The sequence below is a fragment of the Neophocaena asiaeorientalis genome, unplaced genomic scaffold, assembly GCF_003031525.2.
Source record: "Neophocaena asiaeorientalis asiaeorientalis breed wild unplaced genomic scaffold, Neophocaena_asiaeorientalis_V1.1 scaffold79, whole genome shotgun sequence".
NCBI classification, from domain to species: Eukaryota; Metazoa; Chordata; class Mammalia; order Artiodactyla; family Phocoenidae; genus Neophocaena; species Neophocaena asiaeorientalis.
Window position 1 is genome coordinate 9,212,465 of NW_020175402.1, and position 24,668 is coordinate 9,237,132.

At 53.5% G+C, this 24,668-nt stretch overlaps 3 protein-coding genes across 4 annotated transcripts; all 3 read left to right on the forward strand.

Moving 5' to 3' along the window:
- Positions 1-1,196: 1,196 nt before the first annotated feature.
- On the forward strand, positions 1,197-16,501 carry TXLNA (taxilin alpha). The gene is made up of 11 exons (XM_024766670.1): positions 1,197-1,302; positions 1,842-2,051; positions 2,922-3,260; positions 4,570-4,661; positions 5,362-5,532; positions 6,935-7,129; positions 8,890-9,009; positions 9,244-9,318; positions 9,827-9,919; positions 10,234-10,329; positions 11,059-16,501. The coding sequence occupies exons 2-11, from the start codon at positions 1,874-1,876 to the stop codon at positions 11,383-11,385; spliced, it is 1,686 nt and encodes a 561-aa protein (XP_024622438.1). The 5' UTR covers positions 1,197-1,302; positions 1,842-1,873; the 3' UTR covers positions 11,386-16,501.
- Positions 16,502-16,829: 328 nt separating this feature from the next.
- Positions 16,830-21,239, forward strand: CCDC28B (coiled-coil domain containing 28B). 2 transcript variants are annotated; one of them, XM_024766673.1, is made up of 6 exons: positions 16,830-17,045; positions 18,303-18,490; positions 19,628-19,794; positions 19,900-20,093; positions 20,317-20,367; positions 20,817-21,026. In XM_024766673.1, the coding sequence occupies exons 1-5, from the start codon at positions 16,869-16,871 to the stop codon at positions 20,359-20,361; spliced, it is 771 nt and encodes a 256-aa protein (XP_024622441.1). In that variant the 5' UTR covers positions 16,830-16,868; the 3' UTR covers positions 20,362-20,367; positions 20,817-21,026. The 2 variants fall into 2 exon arrangements, with proteins under 2 accessions (XP_024622441.1, XP_024622440.1); XM_024766672.1 differs by lacking the exon at positions 20,817-21,026 and adding an exon at positions 21,049-21,239 and having other exon boundaries at positions 16,833-17,045; positions 20,317-20,339.
- Positions 21,240-21,527: 288 nt separating this feature from the next.
- IQCC (IQ motif containing C) lies at positions 21,528-24,172 on the forward strand. Its single transcript, XM_024766797.1, is given in 6 exon segments — positions 21,528-21,585; positions 21,997-22,140; positions 22,357-22,621; positions 22,855-22,973; positions 23,090-23,731; positions 23,733-24,172. Coding segments are annotated over 6 exon segments (1,404 nt in total). The 5' UTR covers positions 21,528-21,543; the 3' UTR covers positions 23,925-24,172.
- Positions 24,173-24,668: the final 496 nt, after the last annotated feature.

Sequence of the window (24,668 nt, forward strand, 5' to 3'; positions counted from 1 at the left end):
ACTGCAGAGTACTGAAAAGGTTCTGAAGTGAACTTTGAGCTCAGTGGGCCTCAAAAGATTTTGTTTCACCAAGAAGGGAATTTTGGAAGGTAGAAAAGCACCTGCAAAAACCTGGGAAATCCTGGAGATAGTAAAAGTAGAGATGTAACAAAAAAGGCAGAGGGATTGGGCAGGATTGGCTGGAAACAGAAGCCAAACAAACCATTTAGGCATTAAATTCCAGGCACATGGGTTGATGGGTTTTATCCCATTATCTATAGACAAACAGATAAAGAATTGTGATCTTACACTTGGAGAAAAGCTTGGCTTTTTTTCCCCTTTAGCCCCAGTGCAATTGGGACTTTGTAGAGGGTGGGCCAGTCAGAAAAGGCTCAGGAATCTGCTGAGGCCAAAGTCCCCCTTGCAGGGCCCCCTCAGCACCTTTCAGAGAGGGGCTCAAGCTGGTAATGAAGATGGAAAAATAAATTACTTTCCCAAGTTATTTTGATTCATCCTCAAGGAAAGCCTACGGTGGTGGTTGTTTCTTCTGAGTAAGAGACAGGGTAGTCCAGTAGTTAAGATGGATGCCAGACTTCCTAGCTTTGAATCTGCTCTAATTAGTCAATAGCGATGTGACCTTGGACAAGTTACCTAACCTTTGTCTTACAGTCCACAGCTGTAAATTGGCAATAACAAACAGTACAGTATTTACGAGGAACCGGGAAAGCTACTGTTCAAAAAACTATTAAAACCTTCTATTTGCATACGGAAATTGAAGCCCTGGGAGGGAAAAGAATACCGTCACATAGCAAATTAGTGCAGTTGGGACTGGAATACAGGCCTGATGCCCAGCCCAGTGTATTCTCTCCCTCGTCCTCAGGGTTCCTAGATAGTCGTAGATGTTCACAGCAGGAGGGAAGGGGTGGTGGAGGCGTGCCGGAAAAAGCAGCCAGGCGCAAGGCTCTGGGAGCTGAATCATAGCTCCTTCGAGACAGAAACGAGGCTGACGTGAGTATTTGTGCAGAATGACTGGCTCCTTTCGGACCTCCTGGGTCTGCGGCTCCGAGGACTAAAAACCCTATTGCATCTTGGGAGTTGGGGTCAGCCCCGGTGCATGGAGGGAAGCGTAGTCCTTTCCCTCCCCTCCCTTCCCAGCTCACCCGCCTCGGAGGCCGCCTTCACTTCATCTTTCCCAGCAAGCCTCGCGCGAGCGCCGGCTATTGATTGGCTGCGGCGCTAGCAGGAGGCTCTGCCGGCAGCAGTTACCCAGGGTTTCCGGTACGAGGGCAGAGCGGGCGAAGCCGTCAGGGCGTCGGCGGTGAGGTGCGTACAGCGTCGGCTAGGGGTACGAAGCGAGCCGAGGGTCTGTGGTCCCAGACGCTTCTGGCCGGTGCGAGGAATCGCGCGGATTCCGTGCTAGGGCTCGGGCCGGGGGGCAGGGCTGAGGCCTGTGCGCATGCGCGCGCCCGGCGCGCGCGGCTGGTGGGCGCGCGAGGCGTGGGTGGCTGGGCGCGGGTTTGGGGGGGGAGCGGCACGTGGGGCGTGGGGGGCGGGGAGGGACCGGGAATCCAGCGTCCCGCCACGTCAGTCCCGGGCCCTGAACCTATCCCGCGCGCGGCCTGTGGTGAGGGGGCCGTGTTGTGCCGGGAAGTGGCTTCGGGAAAAAGGAGGCCGCTCCTCCCTCGCTCCTGGGCACACCAGGCGCCGGTGACGGACCGGAAACTGGGAGAACCGCTGGCTCCCTCCAGGGAAGGCCTGCCGGTTTGTTTCAAGAAGCTTTGCGCGCCCGGTGTTGGGATTTCTGATCCAGGCTGCGAAGAATTTTAAAGTCTGGAAAATAGCAAGTGTGTTTGTTTCTATAGGATCTGCTCCTAACCTAACATTGCAAACCACAATGAAGAACCAAGACAAAAAGAATGGGGCTGCCAAGCAATCAAGCAACACTTCCAACCCAAAAAACACCCTGGGGCAACCGGAAGCTGGACCCGAGGGAGCCCAGGGGCGGCCCAGCCAGTCGGCTCCTGCGACAGAAGCTGAAGGTTCCACCATCCAGGCTCCAGGGAAGGCTGAGGGTGTGTGCCAGCTCTGCTTTTCCAGCGGGCAGGGGGAGGAGTTTGTGGTGCGCCGGTCCAGCTTCTGGAGTTAGAGGCCAAGGCCACTGTTTACCCAGAAAGGAGGAAGTGTAGAATAAGAGGAGGACAGCGCTGAGTCTGTGCAGTCCCCACTGGCTGCTGGGGAGTTGATAGAGGCTCCCACTCTAAGCACAGGGACAGACTCTCTTGAGAGAAGGCTCTGACAGGATCAAGTCAGGTTGGCAGTCAAATGAGACACCCAACCAGCAAATCCAGGTTGCAAACACGTCGTTCACCAGAGGGTAACTGCTGTTTATATTTGAGGCATTTCTGGGACTTTTTTTGCCCCACCAGAGAAGGAAGGATTTATTACTTGCAGCAAGTAAGGAGAACACTTGCTTTCCCAAAGCAGTGTCTCCTCTGGAACTTTTTTTTTTTTTTTTTGGTGGCGCCAGCAGCTTGCAGTATCCTAGTTCCCCAACCAGGAACTCATGCCTCCTGCAGTGGAAGCATGGAGTCCTAACCACTGGACCGCCAGGGAATTCCCTGAAACTTTTTTTTTTTTTTTGTGGTACGCGGACCTCTCACTGTTGTGGCCTCTCCCGTTGCGGAGCACAGTCTCTGAATGTAGAGTTCCTGCTACATGATGCCACCCCTGTGTGTTGGATGGTCTACTTACTTTATTTCTTTTATACTCACAACAAGCGTGGTTGGGCAGTAGTGAGAAATAGTTACATCGTTTTACAGGGAAATAAACTGAGCCTTAGAGAAGTTAGGCAACCCAAACCAATACGTTTGGGCCTGAAAACTCCCAACCAGTGGCATAACCATCTTATTTCTCTCTCTGCCCCCCATCCTCTCCTGCTGAAGGAGCACAAGCCAAAACTGCTCAGTCTGGGGCCCTCCAGGATGTCTCTGAGGAGCTGAGCCGCCAGCTGGAAGACATCCTCAGTACATACTGTGTTGACAACAGTCAGGGGGGCCCAGGCGAAGATGGGGCACAGGGTGAGCCTGCTGAACCCGAAGATGCAGAGAAGTCCAGGACCTATGCCTCGAGGAATGGGGAGCCCGAGCCAGAGACCCCAGTAGTCAATGGTGAGAAAGAGACTTCCAAGGGGGAGCCGGGCACAGACGAGAGCCGGGCAAGTGACGAGGTCGTAGACCGAGACCACCGAAGGCCACAGGAGAAGAAGAAAGCCAAGGGTCTGGGTGAGCGGAGGGCAGCTGCTTGTGAGGCTGGTGAGGGGAGGGAGTTTGGACCTGACATCCTGGGCTGGCCTGCTCTGCCAGGATTCAGAGGAAACCCTACTTCCAGAACTGTCAAACTATGTCGTTTAATCAAAGCCGGGACAGTGGTGCCATAGATGGAGGTGTACAGGTTGTTCACTGCACAAGGGCTTCTGGCCTTGGGAGCAAGCAGGAACCGAGATCCAACCTGCTCTCTTTGAGAGATGGAAAGCAGGAGTCCTGAGTCGGCAGTCCTGTGCCGACCAGCACCATTTCTAATTTGCTGTGTGACCTTGGGCAAGACGTTTCTCCTCTCTGGTCCTTAGTTTTCACTCCTCTGCACAGTAAGAGAATTGGACTAGACCAGGGTTGAAAATTCAAACAAACCAAGCTAGCCAGAGGGCCCCATGAGACCAAGAGAATGCCCCCTTTATCCAAAAGCTTGACTGCCACCTGGTCCCAGTGAGTTGACAGCATGTAAAACCTGTAGCTGGCTTTTTTTTTTTAAGCCAGAAATCTAGAGTTACTATGTGAAATCTCTAGATTTTAATAGTTGGCAACTAATGCGATAGGAGCCAAACAGAACCCATCTGTGGGTTGGATTTGTTTTGGCCTGTGTGCCCATGATTTGCATTCTCTGCATTGATCTCAGAGCCTCCCGGGGTTGACACTTCAGGAGCCTGGCACAGTGCTATGTACGGTGGCCCTCTCTGTGACTCAGGCACAGGCATGGGGGAGTCACTTGGGTGGGGATGGAGGGTTAGTGTGTGTCAGAGAATCAAAGGTGGTATTACACCCATGTCTTAGTCGTTACTCCCCCACCCCCCTACTTGTTGCCCTAATTTAAAGGGTTTTTTTTTTAGTTATTTTAATCTTAGGATCAAATATTGAAAGCTCTATTTATTAATTGGGGAGGATAGTCATTTTAAAGTGCACTCTTGTCTGCCTCTGTTGACTGGAGTGCAGTGTTCTTAAGGAGACCTCTTCCTTTTGCATCCTTCCTCTTTGAGAAGGGCCTTCCTTGCATTGAAACAGCACTGACTTCGCAGGTGGGACACCTTTCTTTCACCTGTAGGTAGAGTAGGCAGTTTTCTTTCTCCCATTCGTGGTGCTCACCACGGGGATTTGACAGAGACTCAGTCATTCATTTAATTAGTATTTATTGAGCATGTCCTCTGTGATGGGTGCTGGAGAATAGGGGAGGGCTACCTTAAGGCAGAAGAGTGGGCCCAGACCTGAAGGGGGGCCCCCAGAGAAGGGGGTACATGCCTTTGCTCCCTGTGCTTTGCAGGAAAGGAGATCACGTTACTGATGCAGACGTTGAACACGCTGAGTACCCCAGAGGAGAAGCTCGCGGCTCTGTGCAAGAAGTACGCTGAGCTGGTCAGTTCTCCCCATTCTCCTCGTACCCTCCCTGCCCTGGGAGGTCAGCACAGTTTCAATTACTCTGAGTCGCATTGTATTTCTCCTGTACAGTGCTGAATAGGCTCATGGGAGGGGACCTGAGCTGAGAGAGGACAGGGTCTGAGGAAGAGGTGAGGGTCTGTGAAGCCAGAAGGATTATCTGTCGATAATGAAAAGGCCACCTTGACTCTAGGAATCATGTTGAGGAGAGGAATGGTGAACCAGGGTCTGTTGCTGAGTGTAAGGAGGTGGGTAGTGGGTGGGCTCATCTGAGGGCATGGGTGTCCCATTGCTGAGTATAAGGAGGTGGGTAGCGGGTGGGCTCATCTGAGGGCATGGGTGTCCCATTGCTGAGTGTAAGGAGGTGGGTAGCAGGTGGGCTCATCTGAGGGCATGGGTGTCCCAAGAGTTGGGGGAATGTCATGGTCTGAGAGTCTTGCGAGCTTTGAATCTGCAGTCAAAGCTCAGAGAGAAACTGGCATCTGCTGGCTGTGCACCTCTGCTTGTCCTTAGCGTCCATTTCTGTATCCTTGAGCTGGGGCCCTTGGGGTTATTGGGGGCAGTGTGTGAAGCACCCTTATAGTGTCCGGCCTGAGCTGTGGTGGCTAGAGTCGGGTCAGCTCAGGAGACCCTGGGTCCCCACGGGGCTCTTACCTGCCGTCCCCATCCCCATTACCAGCTGGAGGAGCACCGGAACTCCCAGAAGCAGATGAAGCTCCTGCAGAAGAAGCAGAGCCAGCTGGTGCAGGAGAAGGACCACCTGCGTGGCGAGCACAGCAAGGCTGTCCTGGCCCGCAGCAAGCTCGAGAGCCTGTGCCGAGAGCTGCAGCGCCACAACCGTTCCCTCAAGGTGGGCCAGCCGCTTTCCCTGACCTCACTTGTCTTTGGTGGCTTTCCCCCTAAAAGCAGCACAGGCTTTCGGCATAGAAAGAGATTTCCCCAATGATGCCGTACTTTAGAGAGCTACTTGTAACCACTTGACATGCACTTGTATTAGATGAGATAAAGGCTAAGGTGTTGAAGGAACCTGGATGCAGGGCTTTAGGTTTCTCCATCCCATAGCAGTCCCAGGTGAGCAGCTGGAGGGTGGAGAGGGTCATCAGTCTGGAGTGCTGGGGCCTTTCTCTAACCTCTGCTTCTCCTAGGGTGGGGTCAGTCTGGTTAAGGTCTGGTCATTACTGTGATCTCCAGATAGCTTTTGTATATATATCCTTTATATTTCTTTAAAAATTTGCATCAGTAAATATATTTTGCAACTTGTTTTTCTCAATTGTATTTTATTTTTTAAAACATTACAAATTTAATATAAATGTGATGTAAAAGATACAAAGGTGACAAAAGTCTAACAAATCAAAGGTAATTGTTGCCCACCCTCCTTGACCCCGGTCCCGGTCCCAGCAGAAACTAATGGGAAGTAAACCTACTTATATGTAAGTCTAAGTGCAGCCTTCTGACTTTCCTGTCTACATATAAAAGCTTACGTAAAGTATTTTTAATGAAATTATTATACATGTATTGTTTCATAGCCTATTCCATTTTCTCACTTTACACAATGCCTTATCTTTCCCTATCAGTTTTATAAGCCTCTCTCATTCTTTTTAACAACATCATTGTATGGATATGCTGCATCTGATCAGTACCCTAGTTAATGTGTTTTGTGTCGTTTCCAGTTTTTCACTGTTACATGTATAGAGCTACAGCGAAAATTCTTGTTATATATATCCCTGGCTAATTACATGGAATTTATCCATAGGATAAATCTCAGAAGTGAAATGTCTGGGTCAAAGAATATGCAAATTTTAATAGATTTTGCCAGATCGCCTTCCCACCAACAGTGTCTGAGTGCCTAATTCTGCACAGCCCTGCCAACCCTGGGAATTACTGAATTTTAACTACTTGGTCAGGGGAGAGGGGGTGGGTCAGAGATAGAAGCATATTAAACTGGGACAAATAGGTCTTCCAAATCCTGTTCTGAGGCCTGGAAGAGTAGGCCTCAGGAAATCTAGATTTCTTTAGAAAGGCACTTACGTGTATGCCTGCATTTTTCTAGGGAGTCTCTGGCTCGATGTCACCCGATATACAGAGGGGTCCATTAGGAGCCCCCATTGCATGACCTCTTGGATCCTGGCTACTCCTCACTTGGAAAGCAGGGAGGGCTACTGGGAGAGTACATACCTGAACTGGTGGGGGAGCCCTGTGAGTCTGGCCAGGGGGCAGTGGATGATGGAGCTGGGGCTGACTTCTCTGCCCAGGAAGAAGGCGTGCAGCGGGCCCGGGAGGAGGAGGAGAAACGCAAGGAGGTGACCTCGCACTTCCAGGTGACACTGAATGACATCCAGCTGCAGATGGAACAGCACAATGAGCGCAATTCCAAGCTGCGCCAGGAGAACGTGGAGCTGGCTGAGAGGCTCAAGAAGCTGATTGAGCAGTACGAGCTACGGGAGGAGGTGAGGGGTCGCCAGGGCACTGTGGGTTCTGGGTGGATGCCGGTGCCAGGCAGCACTTTCTAGGCTTCGTCCCTTCCCCCATTCTCCCTCCTTTCCTCGGGAGGGGAGTGATGTTGTACATCCTCATGTAGATGAGGGCTGAGGTGTTGAGAAGAGACTCGCCTGTGGCCACACAATCGCGGGCCCACAGCACCTCGTCCTAAACGGTGGGGCCAGGTGTCTTGGAATTAGAACTGTCCACGTTTTAGACTAGAGTTATGTTCATGGACTGGGTATTACGTAGCACCCCCAGCAGGGCCTTGTGGCAGCACCCCCAAATCAGACACGTTAACGCTTATGCAATAAAACTTCTGAGTATTCTCGCCTAGGTTTATAATTAACCTTACAATGCTTATTAGCCTTACAAGTTTATCTGCTTGATTAGGGCAATTTCAGTTTTCAGAGTATTTTAGAATTTGAGGCGCTGGAACTGTGGTTCAGTGATCAACTCTAGGGGCTGTGTCCTCTGATTACTTGCTGCTCTGCTGCCCCTGCCACTTGAAAGGGCAGGATATCAGTCCCTTGGCTGGTGTTGGTTGCTGTCCCAGGCGCTCAGATCCCTCTCTTTGGGTCCCCACACGCCAGTCCCTTGGCGTTCTGGACTTCTCTTTCTTAAATGTTGTGAACAGGGAGATTGGCAGCTACCTTACAGGGCTGGACCAGGCCCCTTCCTAGACCGTGGGGTGTGGTGGTGGGTGGGGTGGGCAAGACCCTGCCCTCTTGGGCTCACAGCCCAGTGTAGTGATCACGTGTGCAGGGCCTGGAGGGGCCTTCCCTGACCCACCTCTTTTCCTGTGCTTCCTCCTCTGGGATGAAGGCTGGTTTGAGAGGAGTTGGTTTGGTTCTTGTCCCTCAGCGCTGAGAGACATGGAGGCTTCCTGAGCCACCAGAGTGAGGCACCTACTTCAAGCAGCTGAGGCCCCTCTTCCTCTTCCCTTTCCTTTCCCCCTGGTTCTCTCTGTGGGAGTGGAGGTGCACCCCGTCCCCAGTCAGATTCAGGCACTCCCATCCTGCCCCACAGGCCTCCCAACCGTAGGTCACAGGTGACTGAAATTCATCATGTCTCAAACTAGACATGTCTCAAAGCCACCTTCTCTTCCCCCATCCAAAAAATATATCCCATTCTCCACCTCCCTGTTTTCAGTTGCTTTGACCTTTGAAGTAGCACTCACGTTCATCACCTTCTCTCCGTCACTGTTTTCTCACCTGGTCCCAGTTCCCGGGGCTCCTCCAGCAGTCAGGACAGCCATTCCTTGGGATCCACACATCTGATCTTCACCTACAGATACAGCAGATCTCTGCCAACTGAGCTAAGCTGTTATGTTGGTAGAGAAGTCGTGTTTGCCCTTTCTTCTCATTTACAAGGGAGTTGGGCTCCAGAAGTAAGGGTTCTCAGTCCAATGGAGTATGTAATCTTTCTTAAGGCTAGAGATTGGAGTATATTTATTACTTGGCTTCCTGGGAGCTGATCTCATCCTTAAACCCCTGTGCTCACTCTAGAGTGACTCAGTGGGAAAGACACAAGGTAAGGTTGGGCAGTAGACCTTTCAGGGACTTGGGGCCCACATCCTATGGGACACGTGGGAGTCCAGCGTGTCAGACTGAGGTGGCAGGCTGGCAGTGCCCTGGTCTCTGCACATGGGGCATCCCTGCAGCCACTGGGCCTCCCTGAGAAAGGGAGCTCCTGACAGATGATCCCCTCTCATGATGCTTTCCTGCAGCACATTGACAAAGTCTTCAAACACAAGGACCTACAGCAGCAGCTGGTGGACGCCAAGCTCCAGCAGGCCCAGGAGATGCTGAAGGAGGCAGAGGAGAGGCACCAGCGGGAGAAGGATTTTGTGAGGCTCAGGCCCCGGGGTGGGGGTCTGGGAGGAGGCAGGTTGGGTTCTGGCTCAGCTTATAGTCAAGATTGTACGGGAGAGGTTGCTGTCTGGTCAGACCAGGGCACTGCTTCCTCAGACACAAGTCTGAGAGCAGGAAGCCTTGATGGGTTATGGTGCGTGTGGTGAAGAAAATCCAGACGTAGCCTCTGGGGGCTTCTGATGGGATCTGGGGTCCTGTCTCGGAAATAGCTCCTCAAAGAGGCTGTGGAGTCGCAGAGGATGTGCGAGCTGATGAAGCAGCAGGAGACCCACCTGAAACAGCAGGTGAGACTGTGTAGCCTCCCCCGTGCCTTCGTGGTCCCCACGCTGAGCCCCATCCTGTGGGGAGGGAAATGGAACCCTCATTCTAGGACCACCTTGACTCCTGTGTGACCTTCCTAAGACTTTGTTCTCCCCGGGCCCTCCCAGCACCTGTGTGGTGGTGACCAGGTGGCTAGGTGAGCTCGAAGTACTCGGTTCCTAGTCAGAATTGTTGTGCTGCTTTTGAGGAGGTGGGGACAGAATGGGTGATTTCAGTTACATTAGTTAGACTTCATTCTGGAAGAAAAGTTTGAAAACAAACATAAAAGAAAATACAAGTCACCCCCAAATCCTACTTTTTAGGCTTAACATTTTAGATCATATCCTTCCAAATATATGGTTTTTGTTTTAAAGAAAACTGGTATCTCAAGAGAGTTGTTGGGTCAGAGGGCCAAGGGTGAGTCTGAGTGTGTTGACCAGAAGTGCCCTCCAGAGAAACCCAGTCTTACTTGTGGGCTTCTTTCTCACCCAGCTTGCCCTATACACGGAGAAGTTTGAAGAGTTCCAGAACACTCTTTCCAAAAGCAGTGAGGTGTTCACCACGTTCAAACAGGAGATGGAAAAGGTAACAGTGGTCCAGACCGGGTGTGGCTGCAGGGGCATCAGCAGCTTCATTCAGAGTTGAACACTGGGCCTGCCTTCAGGAAGCCCCTCCCTGGAGTGCTTCACGGGGAGCTGTTTACAGTAATAGTGTGATTGAGACCATAAGTTGGGTCTGGGTGGGCTGTATTTAACTGGAGACACCCTGGGGTGGCACAGAGGGCACTGACTGCGCCCAGTAATACCTTGCCCCCTTGGGATCGTTCCCCACTTTGGAGACACAGATGCACAGACAGCCTGGACCCCTGACCATTTCCTTTTATGTGTCACATAACCCAGATGACTAAGAAGATCAAGAAGCTGGAAAAAGAAACCACCATGTACCGGTCCCGGTGGGAGAGCAGCAACAAGGCCTTGCTTGAGATGGCCGAGGAGGTGGGCTGAGTGTGACCTGCATCTGGGCTGGGAGTGTGCGGCTCTTGAGTACTGGGCCCTTTCCTGTACATTGTACCGAGAAGTGATGCAGCTGCCATGAGGTGGAGCTGGGATTCACATACATGTCCATCCAAGTCCAAAGGCACTGTCGGCTGTCTCCCCGAGGGAGGTGGTGAGCTTAGTGATAGGTCTGTAGGGGAAGCAAAGAGAGCAGATGGAAGAAAGGAGGAAAGGAGCAGAAAAAGCAAGGGGTGCCAGTGATGCGCATAGCTTGCATGCAGCTGAAGAACTGCCCAGATAATTTGATTTTGTGGCTTGAGATGTAGGAGGAGAAAATAACTAATTGACGGAGAGGCTGCTGTGTGCCAGACCCTGCTGAGTGTTTAGATGTGCCAGTTCATTGAGCTCTCTTGAGATCTGTGAGGGTGACATTAGTAGTCCAGTTTAACAGATAAGGCAGTAGGCTCGAAAGCCAAGTATTTTGCTAAGGCCATCTGGTGGATAAACAGAGGAATCCATTGTCTCCAAGCCATGCCCCTTCTCTACGCCACACTGCCCCCAACCGACAGCCAAGTCTCAGCATAAACCAGGGCTGTTTACTTGAAAGCGGCCAGCTTTTTTACTCTGATCGGTGCCCAGCGTTGTTAAACTGTGAATGTTTTCTACCAAGTGGCAGTGTTGGGTGGGGCGTTGATGACATGGAACTGAAGGCCCTGTGTCTCTCCCTAGAAAACACTCCGGGACAAAGAGCTGGAGGGCCTGCAGGTCAAAATACAGCGGCTGGAGAAGCTGTGTCGGGCACTGCAGTCAGAGCGCAATGACCTGAACAAGAGGGTGCAGGACCTAAGTGCTGGAGGCCAGGCTCCCCTCACTGACAGCGGCCCTGAGCGAAGGCCAGAGGCTGCCAATACCTCCAAGGAACAGGGTGGCGAGGGGCCCAGGGTCCAAGCACCTAGCTCCCCAAGGGTCACAGAAGCTCCTTGCTGCCCCGGAGCACCGAGCATGGAAGCATCAGGCCAAACTGGGCCCCAGGAACCCGCCTCCATCACTGCCTAGGGAGCTGGGAAGGGAGCGAGCAGCCCAGCCAGGCCTGGCCCATGTGAGGCTCCCGCCGCTGAGGCCCAGGGTGCTGTGACCTGGCTGCCATCTGACTCTTTGCAGTTTTGGATTTTGTGGGTCAGTTTTACGTACATATGGCATATGTGCAAGGCCTCATACATTTATATCTGTAAGTGTAAAACGGGCTTGCATCAGAGGTGGGGGAGTGTACAGATGAAGTCAGTGGCTCTTCTGTGAGCTGAAGAGTCTTAAAGCGGAGTTGTCGTCTGTGGCTGCCGTCACAGTAAGCTGGCAGGAGAAGTGATTTGAGCGTTTCCCTGCCCAATTTGAGGCTCAGCCCCTCCCTCCCTGCTACCTTCAGGGTTCATGACAGGTGACACACCCAGGCCATGACTGTGTTCTCCTGTTAGTGGGACTTGGGCAGCTCTGGCTCTCCTAGCTCTCCTGGAAGCTCCTTGCTTCTCTTAACCTGGAAAAGGGGTCGCCAGGCAGAGCATTGACAAGGCACTCAGAGCCAGTGATCAGACTGCTTCCCTACCTAGGACAAGGGACCTGGAGCATGTTCTGTGCGGGATGATGTGCTGGTAGGGAGCCCCTCAGCTTCCCCCGCGCTCCGGTAGTGCCAGGACCAGGCCAATGATGCTTCGCAGTAGCCTTATCATTCACAGGTGCCTCTGTAGCCTGCACAAATGATTGACAAGAGATCACCAAAAGGATTCTTTCTGAAGGTTTTTGGATTTTGTTCTGTTTGCTTTGGTTTTGTTTCGGTTTTGCACATGACAGTGTTTGCTTTGAGGATCTTCTGAGGAAGAAGGGGTGCTATTGGTGGTGGTGCCTGGGTTCCTGGCCTCCAGTGCCCTACCCCCTCACCACCCCACCTGGCACCTTTGCCATGTTGGTGCTCAGGATTCCTGCTTGATGAAGTCAGATTGTTTGTTTATAGTGAGAGAAAGGAAAGGGCTTCTGATGGCTTTGTCACAAGCTTACAATCCTGGGAGGCCACTGCTGGTGCCACCACCACTGTCTCCATGCAGCAGTTGCTGGGCCCCGGGTCCGACTGTCCCTTTGGCTTCATGAGTCTGTTTCTGCTTCCTGCACCCACACCACCAGTGTGCATTCTTTTGAGGTTTGCCATGATTTTGTTGCCCAAGTAGTAAGAGCTGTGATATGTCCCCCTTGACATCACATTTCTTCCTGTGTGGGAGCCCCCAGCTCTTATCTGACAGCTGATGGGTAAGAATGAGACTCAGCCACTGACTGAGCCCCAGCAGTCCACAGAACGGCTGCAGACAGTTGCGTCTGTTTTCCTCTCTACCCCCACTCCCACCCCTCATACATGCTACTCTATACTCTGAAAGTCCTGCTGGTGGCAAACTTGCCAGTGTATTAGTCAGTCTTTGTACAGAACAATGTTCTGGAACAGCAGAATGAGTCTTGGGTCAGGAAGCAGGGCTACGCTGCGTTTGGGGTCCTATAACCCCATCTCCAGCTGGGCCTCAGCTTCAGTATAGCTGAGGGAACCATAGACCAAGATGGATCGGAGAGTTGAGTTTTTGCTTCTTGCTGTATTTCCTTGAAGTTAATTCATTATCTTATAAGTCCCTTCATCTTCCACAAATAGCCCGCTCTTTTCAGCCCTTAACTTAAATTCCTCAGATAATTAGGTTCATGAAGAGTGCTAAGTACTCCTGAATTATGTTAGGACTTAGACCAGAGATGGCAAATGAATGGCACAGCATTTCTCCTCTTCCCCCCATGGTAGGTACCACTAATCTGCTTTGGAGTATTCCCTGCTAAATCCCTGGTATATCATTTCTCAAGATTCCCCCAGCAACCAGTATGAGTGTTGAGACCTATTTGCCATCCCTGGCTGAGATACTGCTCTGCTGAGGAATGTAAGAGCTGCCAACCCCATACGGGGTTTGCTGAGCTAAGGAAGTACAGAGAAGAGACAGAAGTTTCTGCCTGCCCCCTTCAAAACAAGCAGGAAGGCCTGCAGTGACCCACATGATTGCCTGCCCCACTTCAGCTACCTCTTAAAGCCCATAGTGTTGGTGGGGAGGGGACTGTTGGAGCCCAGTGTGGTGTGGGAAATTATAGCCCTCAGAAACCAAGTCTAGCTGCTGAGGATCTACAGTGAGCAAGGTGGCCCCAGCAGTGCAGGGTAGAACCTCTGCTCTCACCTCCAGCCACCTGTCTCTAGGCATCCAGGCTAGGCTATAATTGGGGACCCCATTCTTCTTCCTGTTCGTTGACCAAATCTTAACCGATCACTACAGCTGCTCTGCTTGCTCTGCTTCCCAAAGTCAGCCCAGGTTTCTGGGTGCTGCCCACACCGGCCAGGGTCCTGGGCCAGATGAAGAGGTGACCTATCCATGAGTGAAAACCAGTTCCTTCCTCCCTGGGGCAGGTCTCATGCCCATGACCTCAGTTTTAGGACCAAGAGCTGTGTTGGTTTCTTAGATTGCTAGCTTTTCCTCCAGGGGACCACAGCAGGTGAGGCTCTGCTGACAGTAATTTGTGCTCAGGGTCTTGTCCAGCTGAGAGCTTCATGTACACCAGATTCTGAGAGGTGTCAGCAGCACTTTTTAAAAATTTTGTTTTCCGTGAGGTTTTTGGACCATGGGCTGCGCTCAGGCACTTTCTATAAGAGAATGTTATGTCTATAAAAATGGTTATTTCCCCTCCTCCACCCCCACCCTGGTGGCCCTTCGGAGGGCTGACCAAAAGGCCAGTGGAGCTGCCCTGGTGTCTATGGGGGAGGGCCGAGGCCTGCTGAGCTGGTTCTCCAGCTGCTGCTCCAGCCCTCCCACCTTGCACAGCACAGAGGAGGTCATCCTAGGGACGTCCAGGCACCCGCCTGGGGGAAGGGTGCTGCCTTCTGTCCCTGTAACTGCTTCCCTTATGGCCCAACCTGGCTGTCCAGATTTGTTTGAAGCTGTGCTGACAGCTTTTTTTGTCTCTGTTTGGTATTCACAACAGCCAGGGACTTGATTTTGATGTATTTTAAAACCACATTAAATAAAGAGTCTGTTGCCTTAACTTTTTTCTCTCCTGACCTTCGTGGTCATTTGCTGCTTTTGGATCCATCCAGCCACACTGATGTGTCCACATCTGCTACGAAGTCTCTGGCTCTGCCTTCCAACAGTCACCGCAGGCTCAGGACACTAGCAAATACACTTCAGCTGCCTGAGTGGAGCCCTTGGCAAAGCTGGTGTGCTGCTCATCATATATATATGATTTTTCTCAATCAAAAGTTGTCCCTGTCAAAAAAAGAATTGTCCTTGTCCCCTGAGGGTTTATAGGCTAGTGACGGGGAAAGGTGGTTTTAGATACAGAAAGGTTGGTTGTGATATGGGAGCATGGGAGAGGTCCTGTTCCCTTCAGCAAGGGGATAGAATTGGATCCTGGAAGGGCCTTAGGACCCAAAGGGCAAGTGGAAGTTTGACATTTAGTGAGGAAGTGGTTGACAATGCAGGTGCACAGGAGGTTGGTGGGAGATGAGGCAGGGGCCAAATCACGAGCCTGTGTGCCAGGTTAAGGAATTCGTGCTAGATCCAGGAGACACGGGCAACCGCCTAAGTTGTTTAGATAGGAAATCGGTCGAGTCCGTGAGGAAGACAAAAAAGCAAGGAGACCAGAGAGTTGGGCATAGGCCAATGGGGGCCCAAATTAAGATGAGGGGACACTGTCATCACTGCCACTGGGAGCTGTCTGCCATGCATAGCATCCTTTTGGCACTGGCCCACCCAAGGGAATACACAGGAACCTCCAGGTTCCTTTGATTCCTTTCCTTGGCATTCCATGACAAGACCCAAACTGCACGTAGTCCTTAAGAATGGGCTGTTTCTAACTCCGTTCACCCACCCCAAGGCTAGGTGTAAAAGTTGAGACTCCTATAAGGGAGCCATCCTACTGGTGGCCTCACCCAGCACCCTGTTCTCTGCCCTCCCTGGGCTGATCTGGCTCAAAGGATTATATATGAATGCCCCCCAAATGGCAGAGGCAAGCTGCCTTTCCCTCCAGGCCTCCACAGGCAGGTATTTCCACGCTGGCTGTGACAACCCCCACAAAACCTCTGCCCCTTCAGGCCAGGATCCTAATGGGTTGATATGTTTCTGTGCTGGCCACATGGGTTGGTTCCAGTTAAATATCTTTTGGAGGGGGTCCAGGGAGACTGCCACAATTCTTGGAGCTCCAGATTAAAGCAGCTCTGAGAATAACTTCACCCTAGAGGTGCTCCTGGACTCTGCCACTTTCCTGGAGGAGCCTTTGTGCCACTCTCTAGCAGCCCTGGTAGGGGAGGAGAGGGACTTCCAGCTGTCCCCTCTGCCTACCTACGCAGACCCCTCCCTCAGACCCCTGGTTGTGGAAGTCCCAAAGTAATGTCTCCCCTTCTGGAGCAGTCTAGGTGTTGGAAGCATCTGGGAAGGAGCCCTGTTCAGGTGCCTTTGGAAAGAGTGCCCAGCCCTCTGGACCTCGGGGAGGCCCGGCCCCAGGGAGGCTCTGCTCCTGCCCAGTGGGAGGGGAAGGTAGGTAGGGTCACTGTGCGCTGGCCCCGGGGCAGTTATCTGAGACTACAGGGCAGCCTCCTGTTGCATCAGATGCTTCTCTGGGGACCTGAGCTGGGTGCTTCTGCCAGGTCTTTTGTTAGCTGCCTCATTGGTCTGGCCTCCTGGGGCGGCACCAGCAGTGCTGGGTCAGCCTCCCATCAGGCACGTAAGTTTCCCCCCTGGGGGCTGGTGTCAAGTGCTGGGTAATCACACTGGTTTTGCTCTAACCTGATGCTCCCCACAGGTGGCCTGTAGGCCTGGGTGTGGGGAGAGGGTCGGCTTGGTCTTGTCATTTCATGAGTGACTGAATACAGCCCTCACCACCTACCAGCCAAGAGTGTCTGGGTGCTGTGGGGGAATGGTGTTACCTCAGAAGACTACTGTTGGGACTTCCATGGTGGTTCCCCGGCTCCCAGCGTGGGGGGCCCGGGTTTGATCTGTAATCAGGGAACTAGATCCCCCGTGACACAACTAGAGTTCGCATACCGCAACTGAAAATCCCGCATGTCGCAATGAAGACTGGGTGCAGCCAAATAAATAAATATATTTTTTAAAAAAGACTATTGTTGACTTTCAGTAAAATGACTACCTTCCTTCAGGGTTATGAGGATTAAATGTACGTAAAATGCTTAATAGGGGACCGGGACTCACTTGAAAGATGGTTGTCTTCTGCAGTTTCTTCCTGCTGCTGCTGCTTCTTGTGCTTCTTACGTGCCATATATATGTATGCATTCATTCTCTACCCCCCACCTCCTCCTCCCCTCCATTTCTGACAAAGCTGCCACCGTTTGGTAAGGGACTGTAACTTCTCTCCAAAACTGATAGGAAAGTGAAAGGGTTTTTTTTTTAGATTGCCATCACACAACCAATGTCATCACCTTAGCTCAGCTGGGGAGGTAAAGTCGAGTGAAAGGGACAGCTTAATAAATGTGGGGATGTTCCTCCCATCTTACTCCATCCCACTCTAAAAAAGGTCACTTTCTCTTTAAATGCAAATTACCTCTTGCGAGCTCAGCTTCCACCCTTTCCGTTCCCGAGTTGGAGAGTGCTGCGGAGGGCGGAGGGAACCCCCACGGAAGCATCACTCCAGACCCAAACCTCCAGGTCAGTTACCCACTTCGGGAGTGGGTGCAGAGGCTCAATGACGCGGGTCTGATGCTCCATTTCGGATCCTGGCTCCCGAGATGAGCGATCCATTTGGCACACGGCTTTGGAGATTGTGGGAAATAGATCCCAGGTCGCCCCCAGCCATTCCTGGGGAGCCGAGGCTCCCGCTGCAGTTTTTCTATCGAGTCCTTAATTGAACCAAGCTGCTGCTGGGCCAGGCATTTGACGCGCTTCTGTCTCCCCTCCACCACCGCTGTCCCACACCCGTGCCAGCCAGCCTCGTACCATTTAAATGCTTATGCCCCCAGCGCCACCGCCATCCCAGAGTGCGGAGTCGGGCTTGGTGGTGGAAACTGGGAGTAAGCAGCTTGAGGAAACCCCGTAAAGGGCCTTCAGACCTCCATCGGGGCGGGGGGGGCCTCCGCGGACCTGGGGCTGAAGGGGCGGGGCCGGGCGGGAGATCCAGCGGTGCCAGCCTCGGGCGCAGCCTTTGTTGGAAGCCCAGGCTGCCTGCTACGTGCCCGACCGCGCGGCCCTCTCTGGCTGCAGCTGAAGCCAAGCGGGGACTTCCTGACTGGGGAGGGTGAAGCGGCTGGAAGTCTGTCCCAGGGAACTTCTGGGAGTCTCCTGGTGTTTGCCATTGGGGGTGGGGTGGAAGAGGAGGGATGCCAGTGCGGGGAAACCACACTGAGCCCTGCCAGCGTGCCACGGCTTCTGCCATTGCTGCCCATCCTCAGGGGGTTACTGCCTGACACCGGGGTGTTCCCAGGTGATCCCATCCACACCTCTGTCACCTTCCATGCTGAGGTTTGTCAGCGTCTGTCCAGGCAGTTGATAAATAGAACGGAGCCGAGTTAAGACACTCCTAATCCTCAGCCGGGCTCCTGCCAGCTCACATCCACCCTGTCTCCCCCTACATTTCCTCTGCCAGTTCCGCCCCCTCAGCTACAGGGACAGGAAACCCCAGGAGCAGCAGCAGCAGGAAAATAGTGTCTGGTCCAGCCCTTTGAGGCAGGGCCTAGGTTTTCAGGCTAAAACTGGAAGGCAAGAAGGACCTGGGGTGGGCCACAGAACTTCCTTCAAATTCACATCTGTGACCCCAGCAGTAGGTTCTGGCACCTGGCCTTGCCCATACTGGGCAGCTGAGGGGAGAGTTAGGAAGGTCTGGGGGCCATCCTTTGCAGCTCTCAGGGATTGCTAGGTGGAGGGATGGCTTTGCCCCTCACTATCTCAGTGGGACTGCCTCCCTCCCAGGGCCTGAGGCCTAGCCAGCGTCCAATGGAGGACAAGAAGAAGAAAAGGAGTCCCAAGCCCTGCCTGACCCAGCCAGCCCAGCCCCCAGGCACACTACGCAGGGTCCCAGTGCCCACCAGCCACAGCGGCTCCTTGGCCCTGGGACTCCCTCATCTGCCATCCCCCAAGCAGCGGGCCAAGTTCAAGAGGTGGGTACAGAAGGGAAGAGGGCAAGGAGGGAGGGACCCTAACTCTGGGCTGAGCCCTGTGGGCAGGAAGGTAAAGGGGGCCTTAGCCTACCGTTACTAAGCAGTAATCCATGGCTTCCCTGGGGCTCCTCCCACCCCCCACCGGCCCCTGAGAACTCAGACCCAGTTCCTACTCTCAGGTGTGTTGGGAAAAGGCCAGGTGGGTCACCGGGATCACACAGTGTGATGCACCTCAGCGCAGGGAATGAGCAAACTTCCAGGAAGTGAGTCAGAGAAGGCTGTTGGGCACACTGGAGAGGGAGAATGTGCTAAGCTGAGGGGCTTGCCTGGCAGAAGTATGGTAGGAAAATATTGCCTGGAAGGTTCCAGGAACCACAGGTGATTTGGTGGTCCTGGATTGTCATGGGGTAGGAAATGGTGAGGGGATACTCGGGTGAACAATTTGAATTCTCCGCTTAATTGTTTTAATGATTGAAAATTTGCCTCCTACCCTATAGTGTCTGTGTTTGTTTCCACTACCCATGCGTTCTTTCTCTGATTACTGTGTTTCCCTGTGCCTTTGGCACCACCTGCCTGAGAGGCATGTTGGGAGATGGCCAAGTCGGGGTAGCTGAAGCTCAGGGCTGGGGCAGGGATAGTAGGAGACGCAACTGGAGGGCAGTGGGGCCAAGCTGGAAAGATCATTCAGTGTTATCCCGAGGGCAATGGAAAATTCAAAGAAAAGGTTTTTACAAACAAGAGGGGCAGAAAGATATTTTTGGAAGAGGTAAGATGGCTTTCATGGTAATAAGGGAGTAACTGTCCCCAAGTTCACTGAGGACCGGTGAGGACAAGTGATTCACCCAGGGTCACAGGAAGAATGAGTGAGGTGCTCAGACTGGAACCCAGGAGCCCCATTCCAGGCATGGTTCTGGATGTATCACTGGCAGAAAAAGACTTCTTTTGACCTCTCACCCTCACCCTTCTTCACCCACTCCCTTCCCTTTACCCATCCCGGTGCCCAGAACAGGGCGAAACATCCATTTACGTTGGTGGGTGGATAGAAGGGTGAATTAGTGCATAGACAGATGGCACAGAAGACCTGGGGTTACCTGGCTGCCACTCACCCTGTGACCATGGCCATGCCCACCCACCCAGGGTCAGCAAGGAGAAATGCCGCCCAGTGCTGGCAGGAGGTGGGGGTGGCTCTGCAGGCACCCCCCTGCAGCACTCGTTCCTGACCGAGGTGACCGACGTCTATGAGATGGAAGGTGGGCTGCTGAACCTGCTCAATGATTTCCACTCAGGCCGGCTGCAGGCCTTCGGTGAGTCCTGGGGGCGGGGCTTAGAGGGCATGTAGGTGGGGCTGGAGGGCTGGGTCTCTGGGGCGTGGCTGGGACTTGCTCCCAGAGCTGACAGGTGTTGTCCAGGGAAGGAATGCTCCTTTGAGCAGTTGGAACACGTGCGGGAGATGCAGGAGAAGCTGGCCCGGCTGCACTTCAGCCTGGACGTGTGTGGAGAGGAGGAGGAGGAGGAGGAGGAGGAGGACGGGGTCACTGAGGGGCTACCTGAGGAGCAGAAGAAGACGATGGCTGACCGCAACCTGGACCAGCTGCTTAGCAATGTGGGTCAGGGCTGGGTGCTTCAGTTCCTGGGGGCACCAGAGGGTGTGTGGAGGGGTACATGCTTCTAAGACCATTCCTGGCCCCTGGGTGAAAAGCTGGGGGTGCATGGAGCCCAAAGCTCTGGGCCTCTCAACCCCCCACCAGAAGATGAACCCCAGAGCATCTGGAGTTTGACCAGGTGCCCCTCCTTACAAAAACTTCCCTTTCTCTCTCTGTTGACAGCTGGAAGATCTTAGTAATTCTATGTATCCTTTCAAGGGGACTTGACAGTGTGTAAGTGTGTGCACGCCTCCCAGAGATAAAATCAGCTTCGGCCTCCCCACCACCCTGCAGGAATCTTTACAGATAACCAACATCCTCACCCCTTTCAGTCCTACAGAATTAGCCACAAATTCCCCCTACCCAGGTAGGGGGTGCAGAAAGAATTCCCCAAATATTAGGAGAAAGAAAGGTGGTTGCAGGGAATATGTTTTACTTGCTTATCAAAATCTTTGCAAGGGGCTTCCCTGGTGGCGCAGTGGTTGAGAGTCCGCCTGCCGATGCAGGGTACACGGGTTCGTGCCCTGGTCCGGGAAGATCAAAAAAAAAAAAAAAAAAAAAAAAAAAAAATCTTAGCAAATACTTTAGCCGACACCAATCCATGGCAAAGCTTGTCTGATGTCTTCCTATTCTTTCAGCACTGAACAATTAATTTTACTGACTTAAATTATCTCCGCATCTAGTTCTATCAGAAGTAGTGCGGGTGCACGCTCCTGCATGATCTAAAGCAAAAGCGAAGGGGGTAAGGCACCTAGCAAGAAGGACAGGTGAGGACTGCAGCCCCAGACCACGGAGCACTCCAGAGTCCCTGGCCCCCGCCCCTTTGCGCAGTCGGGGAAACTGAGCCTGTACAGGTTGGGAAAATAGGGCTGCAAGGACCCGGGTCCAGAGCATCACAGTCCTTGACCGGCACAGACAGAAGCTGCACCTGGCTGAGAACGCCGAGCCTGAGGAGCCGTCAGCTGTGTAGGTGTCGAACCCAGGCTCAGACCGCCCCTTCTCATTCCCTTCAAACTGTGACTTTTTACGGACTCGATTGGGTGTTCCGCGGCCCCCCCAGGTGCTATGCGGGAGGGGGGCATTGGATGGAATTAAACCATAAAGAAAGAAAGCGGCTCTGTGTCCTCCCTCCCCTCCTCGCGCCTTTACTCGGCAGGGGCGCCCGGGCCCCAGCTCTCGCGGGAACGCCCCTTTGCAACAAACTTCTGGTTTGGGAGGTCCCGGTCGCGGGGCTGGACTCCCCTGTGCTGCTCTGGGAGTGGGAGTTGGGGACAGGTGCCAGTTGGCGCCCAGCCCCGGGCAGGAGCCGAAAGGTTGCCATGGAGACGGCGGGGCGGGGCCTGAGCAGGCCAGCGCGGCGCAGACTGGTGACGCACTGCGCAGGCGCCGGGCGGGTCAGTTAGCGCCCGGATGGAGCGGGAACGGTTGGATCAGAAAGTGACAGCGCTGCAGGTGCGGGGCGGGCTGGGGTGTGCATGATTCCTCCCCACCACGGGATCTCGGACTGGGACCTTTGGACAAGATGAGGCTGTCACGTCTAGTAACCTGCCCGCGTGCCCACCTCTGAACCTACCGACCCAGCCCCACCGGCCTGAAGAATGCGGGGACCCCACGGACCCTCACGCGCCCCCCACTCCCACTACACACTCCTACGGGATCAGGGAAATTAAGGGAAGGGCCTTTAATCGACGAGGTGGATCCAGCCCAGTACGTTCCCTCGAACCCCCAGAGCGCCAACACACAGCGTCACCTGTCCTCTCCCGGGGGCCGGGTCCTCTCTTGCAGACCTCTCCAGGAGAATCCCCCAAGATGCCCCCATGTTGCAGTGGTAAGGGTTTTCTTTCGCCTCGTTCTCCACACCAGGCCTGCGTCCGGGGCTTCTTGGTCCGACGCCAGTTCCAGAGTCTTCGAGCTGAATATGAGGCTATTGTACGAGAGATCGAGGGTGATCTGGGCACGCTTCAGTGGACTGAGGGCTGGATTCCCAGGCCCCGATTTCTCCCAAAGGTACTACACACCCTAGAGGTAGAAGAGAGGGGGAAGAGGGACCTGGGCAGGGGATTCCACCCTTCATGCTGACAAGCTATTCTCATTGGAAAAGGCAGCAGACTGAACCTCCTCACACCCCAGTCCTTAATCCTCATTAACTTGTATGCTATATCATGGCACCCAGACACTTGGAGGGTTTAGCCTTGGGGCTCTCATACCTTTCTGATTTCTCAGAAGGCAAAATCCCATCAGACCTGGAAAGCTGGAGAGAGGGTACCAAATCCAGAGCAGGAACTATGGAGCTGCTTCCCATGTAAAGAGCCTGAGAAAGAGGCCATCTGGGAGGAGATGATACTGAAGAAGTCAGGAGAGAGCTCAGCAAACTCAGGCAGTCTTCCCTGCAGAGATGATAGCCCATGGCTTCAGGATGAGCAGAGCAGGAGGACCAGGAAACCGAGCCAAGAGGAGACCAGAGACATGTCAAAGATGGAGAACCCAGGTACCTCTCTGCCTAGATCAGGGCAAGCCTCTGACCCTCTCTGGGCATCAGCTTTCCCATCTGAAAAGTGAAAGGCTTGGGCTAGATAAGCTACATCCCTTTCCTTCTTCCCTCTGCTTGGTTGGGGGCAACTCATGGGTGGGCAGGGGGAGGGTGCCAGGGTCTAATGCTAGGCCAGTGCCCACTGTCTGCCCCCTCAAGGCTTTCTCCCTTCATTCTTCTCTCCTTCACAGAAGCTGCAGGTCCAGGACTGCCCCACAGCCAGACTGAGCTCCAGGAGCTCCAGTACCACCGCAGCCACTTGGCTATGGAGCTGCTGTGGCTGCAACAGGCCATCAATAGCCGTAAGGAGGTAGGCACTAATTTGGAGCCCTCTCTGCACATTTAGGGCCAAGGGTGGGGCTTAGGGAAAAGCCTCCTGCCATGCCCAAGCAGGCCTGCCTGGTACAGTGTTCTCTTCTCCAACAGTACCTAATTCTTAAACAAACACTGAGATCCCCAGAGGCGAACCAGGCCAGAGATGAGCCCAGCTTGTGCGCAGACCATGGGGGACAGGGCTGTGAGAAAGCTGGGTCACGACCAGGCCCACCACTGGAAGACCAGTCCTACAGAACTACTAGAGAGCCAGACCACATGGATGACTCCTGCTGGAGACTCAAATCACAACCCCATAAAACCCCAGAAATACTGGCCACTACAGACAAAACCACTGCTGGGGCTAAGTACAGGGACCTATGCTACAGACAGACAGGACCACAGCTGCCCACACCATGGGATAATCAGGCCATAGGGAAAAGGCTCACCAAAGAGCCAGAGTGTGGAGAACAGACCTTTGGAGGGACCTGCCTGCAGCTGACAAAACTTCTAGAGGACGAGACCCACAAAGGCCTCAAATCTAGGGGCTACTGTTCTGGAAAGGCCAGGACACAGCTGCCCGCACTCTGTGAGGACCCAGACATTGAAGACAACTCTCCCAGAGGGCCAGGCCAAAAAGAGCATGATTGCCAAAGAGCTGGGCCACGAGAGTTGGGCCTCTCAGAGGACCATGTCATCTGTGATGGGACTTTGGCAGAGCATGGTGGCCTGGATCTCTGGAAGGCTAAACCACCTCAAGGGCCAGACTCCCAGTGATAAAAGCTCCACAGATAGAACCTCCAATGAATCTAGCCATGAAGGATGGAAAAACCAGAGGACTGTACCATGGAGATCAAGGCCACCTGAGAAACTGTCTTCCACAGGGTCAGACCACACAGGAGAGGATCACTGGAGGGGACGACTGTGGAAAACAGGACCACCAGGCTAGACCCTGGGGAACCAGGGAAGACCAGGTTCCAGAGGGGGATTCTATGAAAGGGCAATGAGGGAGACAAGACCTCATTGTAGCTCCCTGGTACCAGCTCTACCTCCTGCCCCTGCCCGTAGGTACTGGTGGCTAATGAGGCCAAGAGAAGTTGGAGCACAGAGCTGGCATCAGTAGAGGTAGGAGGATACTTCCATCCTCTGCCTGTGGCTCAACCCGAATTTTGGGATAGGGAGCCACCTGGGGTGAGTAAAGTTGGGGGGCTGATGGAGAATAAAGGTGTTCCTTAGATTCTGAGCCTGGTTGTATTTATCTTCTGCCTCTGGTCAGGACAGACTCTGGGCCCTCCTGTTCACTTCCTGCTGACATGGGGCATCTTCCCCAGAGCTGGCTGGGAGCCACAGCCCAGGAGCAGACTAGCCGTCCTTGGGGAACAGCCCCCAAAGCTGATCTTCCTTTAAGCTCAGCCCTTGGGCTGCAGAGTGGCAGGGAGGCTGAGAATCCCTCGCTCCACCCAGTACTGGAACATCTGTGTTTCAGTGTGATCTCTGCCACTGCCTCTCTCACTGAGCCCCAGGCTCTTTCTTCATATATAGCGATCAGACCCGCCGTACTCTTGCGAGGCCCCACCAAGAGCAGATTGGATGAGACCTTGAATGCAGACAGATGCTCCTATGGAGGCCCTCCCTGCCTTTCTGGGTGAGAGGGCAGGACTCCACCTCTGATTGGCACTGCTCCCAGCCCTGC

Bases quoted from the DNA above. Each gene is read 5' to 3' on its own strand.
- TXLNA (XM_024766670.1), top strand. From the start codon at position 1,874: ATGAAGAACCAAGACAAAAAGAATGGGGCTGCCAAGCAATCAAGCAAC. The intron at 2,052-2,921 runs GTGTGTGCCAGC...CTCCTGCTGAAG, and splicing joins GGCTCCAGGGAAGGCTGAGG to GAGCACAAGCCAAAACTGCT. The intron at 10,330-11,058 runs GTGGGCTGAGTG...GTCTCTCCCTAG, and splicing joins TGCTTGAGATGGCCGAGGAG to AAAACACTCCGGGACAAAGA.
- CCDC28B (XM_024766672.1), top strand. From the start codon at position 16,869: ATGTGGGGATGTTCCTCCCATCTTACTCCATCCCACTCTAAAAAAGGT. The intron at 18,491-19,627 runs GTGGGTACAGAA...CCACCCACCCAG, and splicing joins CAGCGGGCCAAGTTCAAGAG to GGTCAGCAAGGAGAAATGCC. The intron at 20,094-20,316 runs GTGGGTCAGGGC...CTCTGTTGACAG, and splicing joins TGGACCAGCTGCTTAGCAAT to CTGGAAGATCTTAGTAATTC.